Consider the following 18,886-nt stretch of genomic DNA (forward strand, 5'->3'; position numbering starts at 1 on the left):
GCGCCGGGAGGGGAGGGCCGAGCTTGGCAGACCTCATTTTCTTTATTCCCCCCTAGTCTCATCTCGGCCTTTGAGCTCCTCTGGACTGTTCCGCTGGGCTAAGTCGGCAACATGAGCCGCAACAACTTGGATGGGAAAGACGACTTTGACGCGGGAGGGGAGGGCCGAGCTTGGCAGACCTCATTTTCTTTATTCCCCCCTAGTCTCATCTCGGCCTTTGAGCTCCTCTGGACTGTTCCGCTGGGCTAAGTCGGCAACATGAGCCGCAACAACTTGGATGGGAAAGACGACTTTGACGAGCAGTTGCGATTGCAAAAATTGTACGGAGACACCCACGACGGAGACACCCAGAAAGGTCCAGGTAGAGAAAACAATTCTTTCGGGCAGCAGCCAGATGACACTCCCTACGAGTGGGACCTGGATAAGAAGGCTTGGTTCCCCAAGGTAAGTGTGTGTTGCCAGTGCCTCTGCAGAGCAGGCCGCTCATTTTCTTTTCGAGGTCTTGGGGTAGAGCCCCCCATTAGTAGTGGCCTTTCTTTTTCTGTTGTTGCGGAACCAGTGTGTAAAGGAAGGGAAATCTTTAGGGAGATGTCGTAAATGTAATTTAATTCTTGCCTTTTTTTTCTATGCCTTATTAATTTTATCTGTGAAGGTCGTAGTTGGGTATTACATTGGTGACTGCTTTTTATTGCAAAGGGGAAAAACACCAAGAACAAACTTGGTAGCTGTTACTCTCAGGGAGCCAACCTCACTTATCCTGGGAATTCAGATGTTTAGCTTATATACTATGTGCAAAATGCAGCTTCTTGATTTTTTTTTAATCTAGCCATTTATATAGCATTACTGATTGAATTTTGCACCTCTACTTTCCTATTAAGTTTTGTCCCTAAACACATACTTGAACCAAATAACCACAGGAATATGACTAGAGGTGCACAAAATACAAATGGAAAAGATATGTGTATATTTATTTAGAGTATTTGGAAATTATTAAGCATTTTACTTCAGCTTAATTTCAGTAAAATAACTGGTGTTAGACTTGGTTCTATAAACTTCTCTGTAAAAGTATCCTGTTAACCAGAATCTCATATGGTTGGGGGAAAAGATACCAATAGCACACTAATTGACTTGGAAGCCTGAAATAACAAACCATGTCTCCATTGTGTAACTTTAAAAATTATTCAACTTCTTTCTTTCCCATTTTGTGTTTGTGTATGTTCCAATCCCTTCAAATTGTTAAATGTACTAGTTGATTCTTGAACAACCAGGGTTTGAACTGAATCCACTTAGACGCAAATTTCTTTTCATCTTGTAAACAGTTCACATAAACTTATGGTATCAGTAAATGTAGTACAGTACTGTAAATGTATTTTCTCTTTCTTATGATTTTCTTAATCCTTTTCTGCAGCTTTAAGAATACAGCATACACCCTGGCCAGTGTGGCTTAGATGGTTGGGCATCATCCCGTGCACTGAAGGGTTGCCACTTCCATTCCCAGTCAGGGCACATGCCTAGGTTGTGGGCTCAATCCTGGGTAGGGGGTGTGCCGTAGGCAGCCAATCGATATCTCCCTCTCAAAGTGCTGTTTCTCTTTCTCCCTCTCCTTTCCTTTCTCTCTCAAAATCAATTTAAGCCCTAACCGGTTTGGCTCAGTGGATAGAGCATCGGACGGCGGACTGAAGGGTCCCAGGTTCGATTCCAGTCAAGGGCATGTACCTTGGTTGCGGGCACATTCCCAGTAGGGGGTGTGCAGGAGGCAGCTGGTCGGTGTTTCTCTCTCATTGATGTTTCTAACTCTCTATCCCTCTCCCTTCCTCCCTGTAAAAAATCAATAAAATATATATTTTTTAAAAAAATAAATAAAATGAAAATCAATTTAAAAAAAGAATGCAGTATACAATATACAGGGTGTCCCAAAAATGTATACACACTTTGAATGATTATAAAGTCATTGTTTATTAACATATAGTTCATTTTTAAATTTTAAAAGAATCAACAGAACGGAATAATTTTTTCATCAATGCCTGTTTTCAAACTGGTCCAGGCACTGCTTATAATGCCAAGCAATGGAATTGCAAACAAGAATCATTTCGTTTGGTATTTGTATGCCTTCAATTCGTCAACTGTTGCCAATTTTGTACTGTAAACATTATCTTTTATATTAATAAAAGTTTAGTGGCACTTTAGGATAAATTTTCTGTATTCAAAGCTTAGTCTGGCTTCACCCATTATTTCAAATTAGTTAAACCTGAAAAGTTGTAAAGTTCTTGGAGAGTTAAAAGTTATAAGATTTTCTACTGAGTAAGGTGTTGATGTCCCTAACTCCTGTGTTGTTCAAGGGTCAACTGTATTTCACTCTTGTACTGGCAGTGCCAGACCTAGCGCAGATTTGGTTTCTTCAGCCTTCTCAGTTCTTTTAACAATAGTCTGATAATTAGATTAACTTGTTACTCTATCTTTTATGCCATGGAAGCCCATATCTGTTCAAACTTTGAGTTAAAATGTTTCCCATTCCTATGTGGTATAAAGACATAAACTACATTTCTTGCATTGTGAAATTGTGCTTTTCCCCCCTGAAAGCCAGGATAGATGTAAGTTGGATTAGTCCTTAATTTTTTTTACAGTAAATGATAAAGTGATTTAATTCATTATAATGTTAAAACAAGCATTTAGATTTACTGTTGTTAGCCCTTTTCTTTAAACACCAAATAAAAATTCTGTTCTGTTCTCTTTGCTTACAGATATATAAATATTTAGTGTACATATACTTTGTACATCTATATAGTTAAAGAAAAATTAATTCTGGCCTGGCCAGTGTGGCTCAGTGTTTGAGCATGGACCATGAACCAGGAGGTTGCTGGTTAGATTCCCACTCAGGGCACATGCCCGGGTTTCAGGTTCGATCCCCCACTGGGCATGCAGGAGACAGCCAATCATTGATTCTCTTTCATCGTTGATGTTTCTTTCATCATTGATGTTTCTAACTCTCCCTCTCCCTTCTCTCTGAAATAAATACACAAAATACGAATTTGTTGGCTATTGGTTTTTATCCTATTTTATTATCTGGTACTTCCTTTGTTATATGTTCTCATAGCCTTGCTTAAGTAGACTGTGGAGAGGTAGTAATTTATAAATGAAACAACTAGGAAGGTGTCAACATCATTTAAAATAACAGTAATATCTCAGACTTTTGTGTTGGTAATCCAAGTTCCCATGTCTTATTTCTTATCATACACAGTTTTCTATATACAGGGTGGGGCAAAAGCAGGTATACAGTTGTGAGCATGCGAAACAGAGTTTATTCTTATATTATTATTTATTAATTAATGTATTATCACCCGGCTGGTGTGGCTCAGTTGGTTGAGCATCATCTCATGCACCAGGAGGTCGCTGGTTCCATTCCCAAGCAGGGCACATGCCCAGGTTGTGGGTTCGATCCGTGTAGGAGGCAGCCAATTAATGTTTCTCTCTCATTGATGTTTCTCTCTCCCTCTCCCTCTTCCTCTCTCTGGAATCAATAAAAACATATTTAAAAAATGATATTTAATTGATGTATTATTTTCCATACAAACAATTGTAAACCTACATTTGCCCCACCCCTAAGGTGATGGTTCTTGCATTTAGACTTTATTACTACAACACTTCTATGTTAAGTTGTATAACTGAATATGCTGTAATTTAACACAGTGTAAACTTTTTACAGGAGAAAATAATTTTTTAATTTCTGTGTGTGTGTGTGTGTGTGTGTTGAATTTCTTGTTCAGATCACTGAAGATTTCATTGCTACATATCAGGCCAATTATGGCTTTTCTAATGATGGTGCGTCTAGCTCTACTGCAAATGTACAAGATGTTAATGCTAGGCCTGCAGAAGAACCTCCGCAAAGAAAAAACCCTGAACCCACTGATCCCAAAAAGAGAGGAGAAAAGAGAAAGGCTGAATCAGGCAAGTGGATTTAGCTTGCAAAACATGAGTGAGAAAATTAAAAATGTGAGTGTGTGTGTATATAGTTACTTTTTGGAGAATTATAATGGCTCTGAAGGAATCATTGAGATGGGTTTTTAAAAATTATTATTTGGGTTCATATATTGGCTCTCTCACTAATTTACGGGCATGGAGTGAGTTGTTTCAATTTTATTCCTCAGTTGCTTCCTTTGCAAAATAGAGCTACTATTAGGGGATTATCAAAAGTTCTGTTTGTAAGGTTATTTTTTTACAATTTTTGAGTTTAATTAAATTGAACTTAAGCCAGTTTTGCTTCAGCTTAGCCATGTCTAACACAGTAGATTGGAGTCAGAAGCAATTTTTGTGAAGGTCTAAAGTCAATGCAAGGGTGGTTTTTTTTAAGGAAGCATCAGAATCATAGCAAAGATTTGGAAGCAGCCCAAGTGCCCTTCAGTAGGTGAGTGGATATAAAAGCTGTGGTACATTTACACAGTGAAATACTTCTCGCCGTAAAAATAAAAGGAAATCTTATCTTTTGAGACAGCATGGATGGACCTAGAGAGTATTATGCTAAGTGAAATAAACCAGTCAGAGAAAGACAAATACCATATGATTTCACTTACATGTGAAACAAAATTAACTAACAAAGCAAAATAGGAACAGACTCATAGATACAGAGAACAGATTGACAGCTGCCAGAGGGGAGCGGGAATTTGGGGGCTGGGTGGAAAAGTGAAGGGATTAAGAAAAACACTGGCTGGTGTGGTTCAGTTGATTGAGTATTGTCCCTTGCACCAAAAGGTCGCTGGTTCAATTCCCAGTCAGGGCACGCCCAAGTTGTGGGTTTGGTCCCCATCAGGGTGCGTATGGGAGGCAACTGATTGTGTTTTCTCTCTCTCCTTTCCTCTCAAATCAATTAAAAAAATACCTCATAGACACAGACAACAGTATGGTGATTACCAGAGGGAACCTGGGGGATGGGGAGAGAGAGAAGAGGGTAAAAGAGATAATTGTTGAGAAGGAGACTTGAGTTTGGGTGGTGAACACACAATACAATATAGAGATGATGCATTATAGAATTGTACACCTGAAACTCATATAATTTTATTAACCAATGTCACCCCAATACAATAAAATTTTAAAAATATATAAATAGCTCTCTTTTTTTAGACAGAGTTCTGAAACTGATTATCTGTCAAAAGAGCCATATACATTGAAAGCTGGACAGTAGTTTGAATTTGTCTTGTTCTCAGGGTAAAAAAAAAAAACTTCCTGGAAGTTTTGAGAGACTGCCACACTGCCAAGATTTTATAATGTGACTTTTACCTTTTCTTGCATGCGTTTTATTTATTCATTTTTATTTTTAGGGTGGTTTCATGTTGAAGAAGACAGAAATACAAATGTATATGTGTCTGGTATGTATACCTTTTTAAACAGCTTTAGAATAGAAAATATTTGATTTTTATGTTTTTCACAAAGTCATTTTTAGTTTTCAGTTTCTCTGAAGCCTGTTTCTTATGATTTTGCCATTTTTGATCAGTTGTTTGCATTAGTGAGGAATATGTTTGTTTATTACAAAACTAAGAAAAATTAAGTGTATGTAACTTTGCATGCATGCCATCCTTTTTGTCTGCTTTAGGTTACTTGTGGCAGTTTGTCCCTTCAGATTCATTGAAACATGAAATTTCCTCAATTCTATATATGTGAGATTTTTACATACATTTAGAAATTCAAAATTGTGTTCATCTAAGTTGTAGCTTTCTAATTGGTAGAATGCTAAATAACCCTCACCTTTATTTAGATGCCTTTATAAATTAAAATTTTTTTTCCTGATGTTGATAGGTTTGCCTCCAGACATTACACTGGATGAATTTATACAGCTCATGTCCAAGTTTGGCATTATTATGAGAGATCCTCAAACAGAAGAATTCAAAGTCAAGCTTTACAAAGATAATCAAGGAAATCTTAAAGGAGATGGGCTTTGCTGTTATTTGAAGGTTAGTTATGTGGTCAGATAAGTTTCTTTTCCATTTTTAAATCAGGAACCAGGGCTATAATTTTATATCGATTATTACTAAGATGGAGAACTATTAAAAACAGGACATGAAGGAAACTGAAATTTCAGATTGTGCCTGTGTGTAATTGGTAAGATTATTCACTTGTTCGTCAGGTCAAAGTATTATGTAAGTTATATGACCAAAGTGCTTTTGTCTTAAAAAGAATTCTCACTGCAAAGAGCTCTTTCAGAGTGTATGCATATAATCAATCCAGAACACATTTTCAAAGTCCACAAGGAAGAAAAAGGCAGTAATATTTTATTTGCCTATTTGAATGAATTAGACCAAGGATCAGCAAACTCCAGCCCACTGCCTGATGTAGTTAATAAATTTTTTAATATTAAAATGGCTGCTTTCATTCATTTACGAATTTGTCTGTGTCTACTTACATATTTGAACAGCAGAGTCGAGTGATTGCAGCACAAACCATGTGGCCCACAAAGTCTAAAATATTTATTAACTGGCTTTTTACAAAATAAGTTTTCTGACCCCTGAGTTAGACCACAAAGGAGCTGATAGCTTATGCTTACTACAGAATATCTTTTTTTTAAAAAAATATATTTTATTGATTTTTTACAGAGAGGAAGGGAGAGAGATAGTCAGAAACATTGATGAGAGAGAAACATCGATCAGCTGCTCCCTGCACACTCCCCACCAGAGATGTGCCTGCAACCAAGGCACATGCCCTTGACCGGAATCGAACCCGGACCCTTCAGTCCGCAGGCCGACGCTCCATCCACCGAGCCAAACCAGTTACGGCAGAATATCTTTTTAATGGGAGAGTATGGTGTTAACAGAAATTGGTAGAACTCTATCCATGGTGTCATAAATTGCAAAGGGAAAACTCCCTGTTAAAGGCATTCATCATTTCTAGAACACCTATCATCTTAGAAGCAAGTGCTACCCATTATTGCAGGATATAAAAGAAATGGGCATGATGATGACATACACATATGTCATAGAACTTGGAAATAATTACAAAGCAAAATCAAAGTGATAAAAAACAACAGTACCAACACCATGGGTATGTTGTGAGTATACAGCATATCAATGAAATTAGAAGGTGGTAGGATTAAGCTGACAGCTTTTTGGGAATACCTTATAATTTTAAAACTGGCGTGCACCTTAGAAATCACACAAGTTCATTTGCCTTATTCTCTAGTTGAAAAATCGAGATGCCAAGAAACAAAACTACTTCAATAATGATATTAATTTATTGAGCAACTACCATATGCCAATCACTATCCTTTATGTGTATTCCATTTAATTTTGTCAAGAACCTATGATGAAGGCATTACTATTCCCATTTTACAGATGAAAAAACAGGTTCAGGAATCTTGAATAACTGGCCCAAGTTCACATGGCTGGTTGGAGGTAGCTATATCTTGAATGCAGGTTCCCAAACTGGGTAGTTATGCTTAAATTATTATTGCATATATAGTCATCATTCATCTAAAAATAAACAACTCCTGAAGTTTTATTTCAGTGTGTACCTTACTGACTGTGTCTTGTTTTTCCCTTTATAAAGAGGGAATCTGTGGATCTTGCATTAAAACTTTTGGATGAAGATGAAATTAGAGGCTACAGATTACATGTTGAGGTGGCAAAGTTTCAACTGAAGGGAGAATATGATGCCTCTAAGAAGAAGAAGAAGTGCAGGGATTACAAGAAAAAGCTATCTCAGCAACAAAAGTTTGTGTTCTTTTCTTCTTCGAAAGATTTTTATAAATATCCTAGAGTATTCTTTTGGTAATAGCCACCTAGTTTTGTTCATATAGAACATCTCCTAAATATACCTACAAATTATTTTTAAAGAACCTTCATCCGGAACCTTCACTAATCTGTACCACAGGATGATTTGGCAGCAGTGGTGTTTTTCATTTTCTGGGGTGTTCATTTGTAATACAACAAGGTCTTAAATGAGATAACAAAGCTATCTCTTCGGAAGTTGTTGAACATCAGATTAAACAAGATAGTTTAGGCCTTTATATTAGTCTTTAGTTCATTTTCAATGTGTATTGAAATCAGCTACACCAGGAGCTAAATTTTTACATACAGGTTTGTATTAGAAATTTGAAATGATAGGTTTTATGATTGTATTTATAATGTATTACATATACTAGTATATGCATAATGCCATCAAGTTTCTGTTAACTCATTTGTTTAATATGTGTTTTGAAATATGCTAGTTTTAAGAAATTAGCCAAAGTGATAAGTACCTTTATCACAGTGAGTTCTGATAACACTTTTAGCACTGCTTACACTATTGATAAAATGATTATGAAAGCATTTAGGTGATCTTCTACAGTTTTTTACAGGAATAGTTAAAACAGATACCCACAATTTTTATAAATAGTAAAATTTAAGATTATAACAAAGAATGAGTAGTTTTACATATTTCAGTGCAGTTTGTCATAATCATAAAGTACCTAAAAACCAGTACAATTTGAACATATTTTTTGGCCTGAGTATATCTTCTTAGATAATCATACATAGTGAATAATTCGAACTTTTTCAGGAATGTCATTGGAATATTTGTAACCAGACAGCAGTTCTGAAAAAAAAGCAGGGTGGGGCAAAAATAGGTTTTCAGTTGTGAGTATGCAAAACACAGAGTTTATTCTTGTATTATTATTTATTAATGTATTATTTTCCATATGAACAACTGCAAACCTACTTTTACCCCACCCTGTATATTCTGGGGATTTCAGATATTGGGTCCATCTTTCACCTGCCTGTTATTTTTATTCCAGAAAGTTCTCTGAATAGAACTGTGACTAAAATATACATTGTTGTTCTGGAATCAAATAATCATCATTTTAAAATAATCAATAAAGGATTATTTCTACTTTGTGTCATTAGGCAATTGGATTGGAGACCTGAGAGAAAGGATGGGTCAATCCGAATGCGCCATGAACGAGTTGTCATCATCAAAAATATGTTTCATCCTATGGATTTTGAGGTAGGGTACAATATTCTTACTGATTAAAACGTTGATATGCCTTCTTTTAAGGGAGCCCAAGCTTGCCTCCCCCCATCTTTCTCATGTTACATCCTGCACATTTATGTAGTCCTCAAGATAGAAAAACGCAGCCAAGAATCAGTCAAACTTTTCAGATTTTCTCATGTTTAGCTCAGTGTTTCTTTAATTGTATCATAGCTAAGACTGTTTAATGCCCATACTGTGGCCCCAAATGGCAGCTACTTGGTATGGGAAATTATAAAAAATATAATAATTAAAAGATTTATGGGAGCTCCAAGTATGGGTTGATTTTGGTGGGGAGGACCAGTTTCACACTTGAAGTGAAAACTTCATTTTAGTACTAAAAATTTGGTCTTAGAACTCCTGAGGTTAGTGAAATAAAGCCCCTGATGTTTTAATATTGGAGGTTGTTTTTCAGGACCTGGTTTTTACACAAGTCTTTGGTGGCTATTAGGAGGACTTTATAATATTAATGTCCATGTAAAATTCCAGGAACAGCAAATAAAGGAAGAGCTACCAGAGAGTTTTTTTTAAATATATTTTTACTGATTTCAGAAAGGAAGGGAGATGGAGAAATAGAAACATCAGTGATAAGAGAGAATCATCAATTGCCTGCCCCCTGCACGCCTTCTACTAGGTATCGAACCCACAACCCAGGCATGTGTGCCCTTGACCTGAATTGAACCCGGGAGCCTTCAGTCCACAGGCCAATGCTCTATCCACTGAGCAAAATCAGCTAGGGCCTAGAGAGTTTTAAGGAATGTTAATTGCCATCAGGGTACCTTCATATTGCATTCTGCCTCTTGTTCTTATCTCTGTCTTTTGGCATAGACCAATGGAATTTTGTGGAAGAACAAGTCTTTACTATTTTCCTAGATTCTTAAACGTAAGAAAAAATGTTCATAATGTAAAATTCCAGGTTTACGGATGATCTAGTTGCAACCAAAGACCACTCTTGTTCCTTTTGTGCATTTAAACAGAGTCAGAATGGAAATATCGTTTTCCCTTTAGATACTAAGGCCCCAGATTGGTCTTTGAGCTCTGTCCGGGTGAATCGTGATATGATAGGGTCTACTATGCACCTATGGAGTCTGTATCTTTTGAGATCGTTGGTGAGATACATGTGACCTATTTAAGATTTTTTTATGTCTCTTCTGACTGAAATTCTGAAGAATCTTGAAATATAGCAGAGCTGCTTTAGACTTGCAGTGATAATGAAGTATGTTTAAAAAGTACACGTGTACACATGCACACTAAATGCTTTTTGAAATGTAGTCCTTGTCAGGTGGGGCTTTAAAAGGAATGCATAGATGGATCATGATATCTAGTCTACTAGGTACAACTCCAGAATTGACTACAATAAATCACATTTTACCCCCCCTGGTAATAATTGATTTTTTAAATTAGGATACCTATTAGTATCTGACTTAAGGTCCTTGATTCACACATATAGCATACTCCTAACACTTGAACGTGAATATAAATGGTAACCTAACTCAAAGTATCTGGAAGCTCTGCAAGTAAGGAGTTTGTTGTGTAATTACATTGTTTTTGTTTCTGCTTCTGCCTCCTGTCTTGCTCATTGAAACACCTTATTTGAGTCTAGCTATTACCCTGGCCAGATTTAGCTTTTCCTACCTTAGCAAATATTCTTTCCTCCAAAAGCCACATTTATTCTACCTTGACTCCTAGAAATTCCCTCCAGTGGATATTTTTAAGGATAGAAGTTTCATGCTTATAAATTTTTGATTGTTTAAAAAAAAACACCCTTATTGGTTTAGTGTAAATTTTACTTTAGAGTTATAGAGCTTTATATGATACTCTTTGTTTCCTTCATCACATTTCATATTATCGGAAATAATTGAATCTCCTCTACTTGAATGTGTGCTCCATGAGAGCCAGGACTGTCTACCTTGTTTGTTTGCTGTTAATATTCCCTGTGTATAGAATTGTGCCTGGCACCACAATAGGCTCTCAATATATTAATAGGTCCTTGGTATTTATATGAAGAAAACGTACAAGAATGATTGAATGAAACCCCAGTTAATCACAAGACAGAATCTTTTCATTTCTGAATGGATAAAACATTTTCTCTTTAGCATCTTTGCACATAAAGGAAATTTTTCTTTTCATGTGCTTATACCACCTAGCTGGAAGGGCAGTAGTGGACTTCAGAGTTTACAGGTAGAGAAACCCTTGGTGCTGTCCTTGTTTGCCCACCTGCCTTGGTCTGGTTTGGTCTGCTGAATTTAATGAGAGCCTGTCAGTCAGAGGGACTACAGACAATCTTGTTTTTTATTCAGTGTCTCTGTGGGCCTGAACCTCAAATTATTTAGTGTAGACCTGTCCAATATAGTAGAATCTAGGCTCATGAAGTTTTGTTTTAATTTTGTAGACTACAGACAAACATAAATAACTTAAAGCCTTTTTTATTTGTTGGTATGTCAAAGCAGGACATTTAATTATCGGAATTTGTATTTTTTCAGGATGATCCGTTGGTGCTAAATGAGATCAGAGAAGATCTTCGAGTAGAGTGTTCGAAGTTTGGACAAATTAGGAAGCTTCTTCTGTTTGATGTAAGTTCATGGCTTGGACAAATGATTTCTGGAACAATCATTCTTCCAGTTAAAAGTTATTACCAGTTGTCAGTATGCCCTAAATTTTACATTAATGTTCTTATATAGTAGGTCTTCCATCTAATGGTAGGCATCTGTTAGCAATAATTAGATGAACATGGATTGTAAGTCAAGGCTTTGATAGATTTGGTACGTTGTGATTATTTCCCTTTATCATCACTCTAGAGTATATGATCAGGTAAAGAAAGTACAAGAAAAATGTATGGTTCCCTATTTGCCCATATTTTCCCCTCTTGAATGATTCTCCTCCTCTATATTTGGAGAAAAACAATCAAGGAAAATATTCTCTTACATGTTTCTTCTTCTCACCCATTTTTTACTTCCAAAATTGACACATTTATAACAAAATAGTCGCTATTTATTGATTACGTACTTCAAGCTACTCTACATGTTATCTCATTTAATCTTCAATCCTTTGAGGTAGGTAGGTGCTATTATACTCATTTTACAGATGAGAATGCTGAAAGTTTAGAGATTGAGCACCTTTCCCAAGATCATTCAGCTGCTAAATGGCGGAGCCAGGATTGAATCCCAGGGCTATTCAACTTCAGAGTCCACATTTAACAACTGTGCTGCCTTGCCTGTCCTAGACAGTGTTGTTAGCAGAAACATTTCCAAGGACATCATGCTTGGTTCTTCCTAGAAAAGATTAAGTTGAAGAGGCAGGTAGCTATGTGTTACTGGCTGGGGTAAAAGGGAAGAAAGGCTTCATACATAGTATATTTTACTCAATTTATCAGAAAAAACAACTCCCACTTACCTACTTTGTCAAATGTGTATGTTTTATTTTGAATTTTCTCATTTATTCTTTTGTTTTCTTCCTTATTTTTTCTAGAGACACCCAGATGGTGTGGCCTCTGTGTCCTTCAGGGAACCAGAGGAAGCTGATTATTGTATTCAAACTCTGGATGGACGGTGGTTTGGTGGTCGTCAAATCACTGCCCAAGTATGGGATGGAACTACAGATTATCAGGTAAATTCTGCGACTATCAAGGGAACATAATTTGCTACCAACAAACCCTGAACTAGCAGTCCTTCAGATAAGTTTTGGATTTGGTTTAATCTGTGTATTGTAATAGTAGTACTTTTATTTATTTATTTACTTACTTATTATTTATTTATCTATTTACTTTAAATCCTCACCCAAGGATATTTTTCCATTGATTTTTAGAGAGAGTGGAAGAGAGAGGGAAAGACAGAGAGGAATATCGATGTGAGAGAGAGACACATCGATTGGTTGCCTCATGCACAATCCCTGACCAGGGCCCAGGCTGGGGAGGAGCCTGCAACCAAAGTATGTGCCCTTGATGGGAATCGAACCCAGAACCCTTCGGTCCGCAGACTTACGCTCTATCCACTGAGGCAAACCAGCTAGGTCTAATATTAGTACTTTTAAATAATATTTTGCATTCAGAGCATAGAAAGAAAAATGTTCAACTTTTCAGTTTACAAGTCTGAAATTTGAGGCTTGCTCAGAATAGTGATAAGAAAAGAACATATTAATCAAAATGTTCCTCTTCCTTTCTGTGTTGTAAAGGCAGAGTTCAAATATTAACTTTTTAATTGATGAGACATTTCTGCAGTACTGTGGTGTTGGGCATTTATTTAAATGATCTTAAGGTCAACTCTATAAATCAAGATGTAAAGTTTTGAAAACTGAAGATAGGGAATTGCTTTGATTTCCTAAGAAGCAATGACTTATAAAATCAGGATACTTTTGTCAATATTAGTAATGCTCAGAGCTGTTAATACTTTTAGCCTAAAACTTATTTTAATGGAAATTTCCATTTATGCACAGGTGGAGGAGACCACAAGAGAAAGGGAGGAAAGGCTGAAAGGATGGGAGGCTTTCCTTGAGTCTCCCGAGGCCAATAAAGGTCTTCAGCGTTCAAATTCCATCTGTGCTGCAGAAAGGGCAGGGCCTTCTAGAGTAAGGCATTTTTCAGAGTGCCCTAGCACATCTAAAATGAATGACGAAGAAGCTGAAACTCAAATGGAATTTGAAGAGCCTGTAGATGAAAAGAAGTTTGAAAAATCAGAAGATGGGGGAGAATTTGAAGAAGATATTGAAGAAAGTGGCCTCAAAAAAGAGGCTGAGAAATGCTACCCCCAGAAAGAATCTGAAGAAGGATGCCTTGAAAGAAAGTCTGAGGAAGGCTGCCCCCAAAAAGAGTTTGAAGAGGGTGGTCCTAAAAATGAGTCCAAAGTGAATGGCCCCGGAAGAGAATCCAAAAAGAAGCTACTCAAAAGTGATTTTGAAGAGAATGGCTTTAAAAAGGAGTCTGAAGAAGATGGCCCCAACAAGGAGTCTGAAGAAGACGAGTCAGAAAGAGAAGCTGAAGAAGACTACTCTGAAAAGCTCTTTGAAGACGGCTCTGAAAAAGAATTTGAAGAAAATGACCTCAGAAAAGAATTTGATGAGAATGGCTCTGATGAGTTTAATGGAAGCTTTCTCGAAAAAGAGTTAGAAGAAAATGACTCTGAAAGATCACAATTTGACGATGACAGCTCTGAAAAAGTTATTGATGAGGAAGGCTCTGAGAGAGAGTTTGACGATGAAGAATCAGATGAAGATGGAGAAGAAGATACTTATGAAAAAGTTTTTGATGATGAGTCTGATGGAAAAGAGGCCAAAGAAGATGCAGATGAAAAGGGTCTTGAAGATGCTGATGAAAAGGAGGAAGAAGATGATGCAGATGAGAAGATGTTTGAATATTCAGATGAAAAAGAAGGTGAAGTAGATGCAAAGGAGGATGAAAACATGTTCGAAGATGATGAGGATTCCTCTGAGAAGTCTGGTGATTCTGATGAGAAAGGGGCTGTGTATTGTATGAGGAATGTTCGGGGAAAAAGGGCCCAGTCCACATGCAGCAGCTTTATCCTCAGTAGTGGTGATGATGATGATGATGATGATGATGATATTTAATCCCTTAAACTTGCTTTTTGAGGGAAATTCCTCCATCTACATTTTGCCTATGTTCCAGGGTAATTACTAGTAGTGTTAATAAACATTGCATAGTGATAGGATGCCATCAGATTAATGCATTTACTTTTGCATTGTTACCTATACTTAATGATCTCAAATATATGTTAATTGGCTGTTCAGTTAAAACTTCATAGTATAATACAAGTAAACTGATTACTCATCCTTTGTCAGATTTGTTAAATGCATGCAGAATATTTTTTAAAGTATTCTGATTGAAGTTTGTGATATTCAAAAATAAAAATAAGTTGTTAATATGCAGAAACTGAAAATTGGACTTGCGTTAAGTTGCATTTTATGTTCTTGCTATTGCTTTATTCATACTTAAGGTTTTAGTTGTTTAAGGATTTGCAAAATCCTATAGGAGTTTCCTTGCTTCCAGCTTATATTACCACTTAGGTCCCCATTTCTCCTCTCTAAACCAGAACATGTTACTAAACTAATAATGTGAACAGCACTTTGGAGTTTTCCCCTGCCCAGTCCTAGCAAGTTACTTTTATTTGTTTTTCTTTCTACTATCTTTCCATGAAAATTGACTCTTACATGTGCAAGAGTAAACTTCCTGAGGTCCATCCACAGCTTTCTTTACTGAAAATATAGGGAAGAGTATTAGAATTCTGCTCTGTATTGTTTGGCCCCTTTAGAAGTTGATTGGAGTTGTGGAACCTCTCCCCAGAAAAGTGCATGCACTACACAACTTTTTGTATACAGTTTTGGGAGGTTCATTGATCCCTTGGAGTTTAAGAATGTCTGTTATCATTCATACTTAAATTTTGTGTGTGTTTTTGTTCTAGTATGGTGCCTAGTACTGTGCTAGATTGTGTAGTCCCAATAAAATGTTGGGTCTTTCTTGCTTATGCTTTCAAAGTTAAGTATTGATTCATTGACTTCTGATGTAGCATTAAGAACTTGTTCTCATAAATTAGAAGTATTGAAATAAACTGCATTGATGTTTTTTCATTATACCGCCTGTAAGTGTAATCATTATCCCATTCAGATCGAAAAGAATTCTTGTACTTGAAGCCAGCTTTCAGAGAAGATTTTAGTTGATGTCTGGGATTTCTTAAGATCTGCAGGATTTTCACCAGGGATAAATCAGTAAAAGAGGTAAAGAGTTAAATTGAAAGTTTGCAAACCAAAATAGGATTCCCTTTAAAGATAAGCCAGAAGCACCAAAACACAATTTTTTTGGAAAATTGGTTTTCTAAGTGAAAGGAAAATAAAGCTTTATCTTCCATGTACAATAGGTGGGACACATAACTATAACTTGTAAATGAGCTCTTTAAGACCATTAGAAAGAGGCTGTTTTCATTCTGACATCCCTGCTCACTAATTTGGTTGGTATCAAAATACTCATGCTCTTTTCACATAGACACCTGGAAATGAAAGTTGCAAACACCTGTAATTGGTTAATAATTTATGAGGTGTTATTGATAAATTAAGTGTCAAGAATTACACACAGAGTCACCTGTTTTCTAAGTAATCAGGTTTTCTTTTTCCTGAAAATAAAGTTTATTGTGAGGCAACAATACATCCTCTTATCAAAAGAAAAAAATAGAGGGTTGGATATTAAACACAGCAATGCTCAACAATTAACCCAGCATTTTTTAAATGTAAAGCTCCTTAAGGGTATATATAAACTATATAAATATCAAATAATGTATTCAGCCCTGAATGTGTGAACCAGAAGTGTCTTCAGGGATGCCTTTGAAAGGCTTTTATGCCCTGCTCTCTGAGTCTAAAAGTACCTTCATAGAAACAAACTTGAAACTTTATTTTAGAAGATAAAAATATTACTGGTCTTGCCAGTATTAATGAAATATTTGAAATCATTACTGCTTTCTACAAAACAAACTGATGGCAAAATTGGACTAATTTATTCCAAGGATCTCTGTTTTTCTTCTCAAGTAATGATAGCCCTGATCCATTTGTGCCACACTGCCTCTTCCTTTTTGGAGTGGAACCTATTTTCCTTATGTAAATTATCTGGTGTTTCTGAGGCTTGGAAAAGGAAGGATTTAGCTAATTTTCTGCATAGGCCTTTCTGAAATAACATGCATCTTATTTTTTAAAGTAAACCAACCTTTCAGTGTAATGCCCAGAAGCGCTGTTAAATTGTTTGAACAAAACCGTGGCTTGGAGAACAGTAGAAGGCTTATCAACTTGCCCTTTGTGAATATTTGTGCATACATTGTTTTTTCCTTATTGGGCCTCTTTCAGATATAAACTGCATGCCTTTTTGGTGGTTGTTGTTTTCCAGACAGTCACTTCATTTAAAATCAGTTTGCTCAAATTATTTTTCCTCTTATCACACCTCATTTACATGACTGGCTTTACATCTCTATGTAAAATACTAACCTGATGTAAGAAAAAAAGTTACTGTGTGAAAAAGGTAAAGGGATTAAGAAGTACGAATTGCCCCTTGTGAAAACAGTCACAGAGGCCCTGGCCGAGTAGTTGATACTGTTAGAGTTTCATCCCAATATGCCAAGGTTTGATCGCCAGTCAGAGCACATACAAGAAGCAACCAATGAATGCATAAGTAAATGGAACAACAAATCTATGTTTCTCTCTCTAAAAATCAACAAATAAAAAAAAATCAACAAATAAATTAAAAACCGTCACGGAGGCACTAACCGGTTTGGCTCAGTGGATAGAGCGTCGGCCTGCAGACTCAAGGGTCCCGGGTTCGATTCCGGTCAAGGGCATGTACCTTGGTTGCAGGCACATCCCCAATAGGGGGTGTGCAGGAGGCAGCTGATCGATGTTTCTCTCTCATCAATGTTTCTAACTCTCTATCCCTCTCCCTTCCGCTCTGTAAAAAAATCAATAAAATATATTTAAAAAAACAAACAAAAAGTAGAGCATACGGAATGTAGTCAATAATATTGTAATAACTATGGTGCCAGGTGGATATTGGAAATATTGAGGGGATCATGTTGTAAATTACATAAATGTCTAATCACTGTGTTGTATACCTGAAACTAATATAATTTTGCATGTCAAGTGTAATTGAAAAATTAAAAAAAATTAAGTGTTAAACATTTTCCTAAAATCACAAATTGATATTGCAAATAGCCAGCAATTCTTGAACAATTATCACAGGAATAGATTGAGAAAAATATTTCATAGTTTAAAGTTTAGTTTTAGCTGTTCAGAGACCTACAGACAAGTTTTACTTTTCAGTTGGAACCAAGAGGATCCTGATACGGTTTGTCAGCTGCATTATTCTCAAGTAGAAAACATAAGCAGGTTGGCTTGTGTTTATAGTTTAGTTATCAGTAGACTTTACAGGCTGTGATATTAAAATGCACTGGCAGTCCCGGGCCAATAAAGAAAGCTAGGACAGCTACAGCAGCACACTGGTGGCTTTTGTGCTGCCAGAACTCTATTTTTGTACCACTTCTTTTTTTTCCCCAATGTATTTTATTGATTTTCCACAGAGAGGAAGGGAGAGGGACAGAAAGCCAGAAACATCGATGAAAGAGAAACACCAATCAGCTGCCTCCTGTACACTCCCCACTGGGTATGTGCCCGCAACCAAGGTACATGCCCTTGACTGGAATCGAACCCGGGACCCTTGAGTCCGCAGGCCGACGCTCTATCCACTGAGCCAAACCGGTCAGGGCTTGTACCACTTCTTAATGTTTCTACTGAAATAACCATGATAACATTAGAAGAGTAAAGCTCTAAGAATAAGTATTTTTTTGATTTGCCATTTCCAGCTTTCTAACAAATTATTTAAGTCTAATTTCTAGTGATAAACTTGCAACACCTTAATGTAAAAATTTCTAGGCTCAACTGTATGTCTAACTTTAAAGTTTGAAAATGTGATATCTTAGCCCTAGCCCGGTAGCTCAGATGATTAGACCATCATCTCAATACACCAAGGTTATGGGTTCCATCCCTGTCAGGGGACATAGAAGATTCAACCAATGAATACATAAATAAGTGGAATAACAAATCATTGTTTCTCTCTCTCTCTCTCTCTCTCTCTCTCTCTCTCTCTCTCCTCCCTTTCTCTCTCAAATCACTACATAAAAAAATTAAAAGTGATATCTTTACATCCTACCTTATTTTTGTAAAGGGGAGTTTTTCCTTTTTTAAAAAATATTTCATTTTTATTTATGAATTTATTTTTATCCTCACCCGAGGATATGTTTATTGATTTTAGAAAGAGTGGAAAGGAGAGAGGGAGAGAGAGAGAGGGAGGGAGGGAGGGAGGGAGGGGAGAGAGAGAGAGAGAGAGAGAGAGAGAGAGAGAGAGAGAGAGAGACATTGA

At 36.6% G+C, this 18,886-nt stretch overlaps 1 protein-coding gene across 1 annotated transcript; it reads left to right on the forward strand.

Moving 5' to 3' along the window:
* Nucleotides 1–158: 158 nt before the first annotated feature.
* Nucleotides 159–15,567, forward strand: HTATSF1 (HIV-1 Tat specific factor 1). Its single transcript, XM_005865332.2, has 9 exons — nt 159–444; nt 3,765–3,945; nt 5,313–5,360; nt 5,788–5,942; nt 7,531–7,694; nt 8,865–8,964; nt 11,472–11,561; nt 12,457–12,594; nt 13,420–15,567. The coding sequence occupies exons 1-9, from the start codon at nt 259–261 to the stop codon at nt 14,545–14,547; spliced, it is 2,190 nt and encodes a 729-aa protein (XP_005865394.1). The 5' UTR covers nt 159–258; the 3' UTR covers nt 14,548–15,567.
* Nucleotides 15,568–18,886: the final 3,319 nt, after the last annotated feature.

The sequence above is a fragment of the Myotis brandtii genome, unplaced genomic scaffold, assembly GCF_000412655.1.
Source record: "Myotis brandtii unplaced genomic scaffold, ASM41265v1 scaffold206, whole genome shotgun sequence".
NCBI lineage: Eukaryota > Metazoa > Chordata > Mammalia > Chiroptera > Vespertilionidae > Myotis > Myotis brandtii.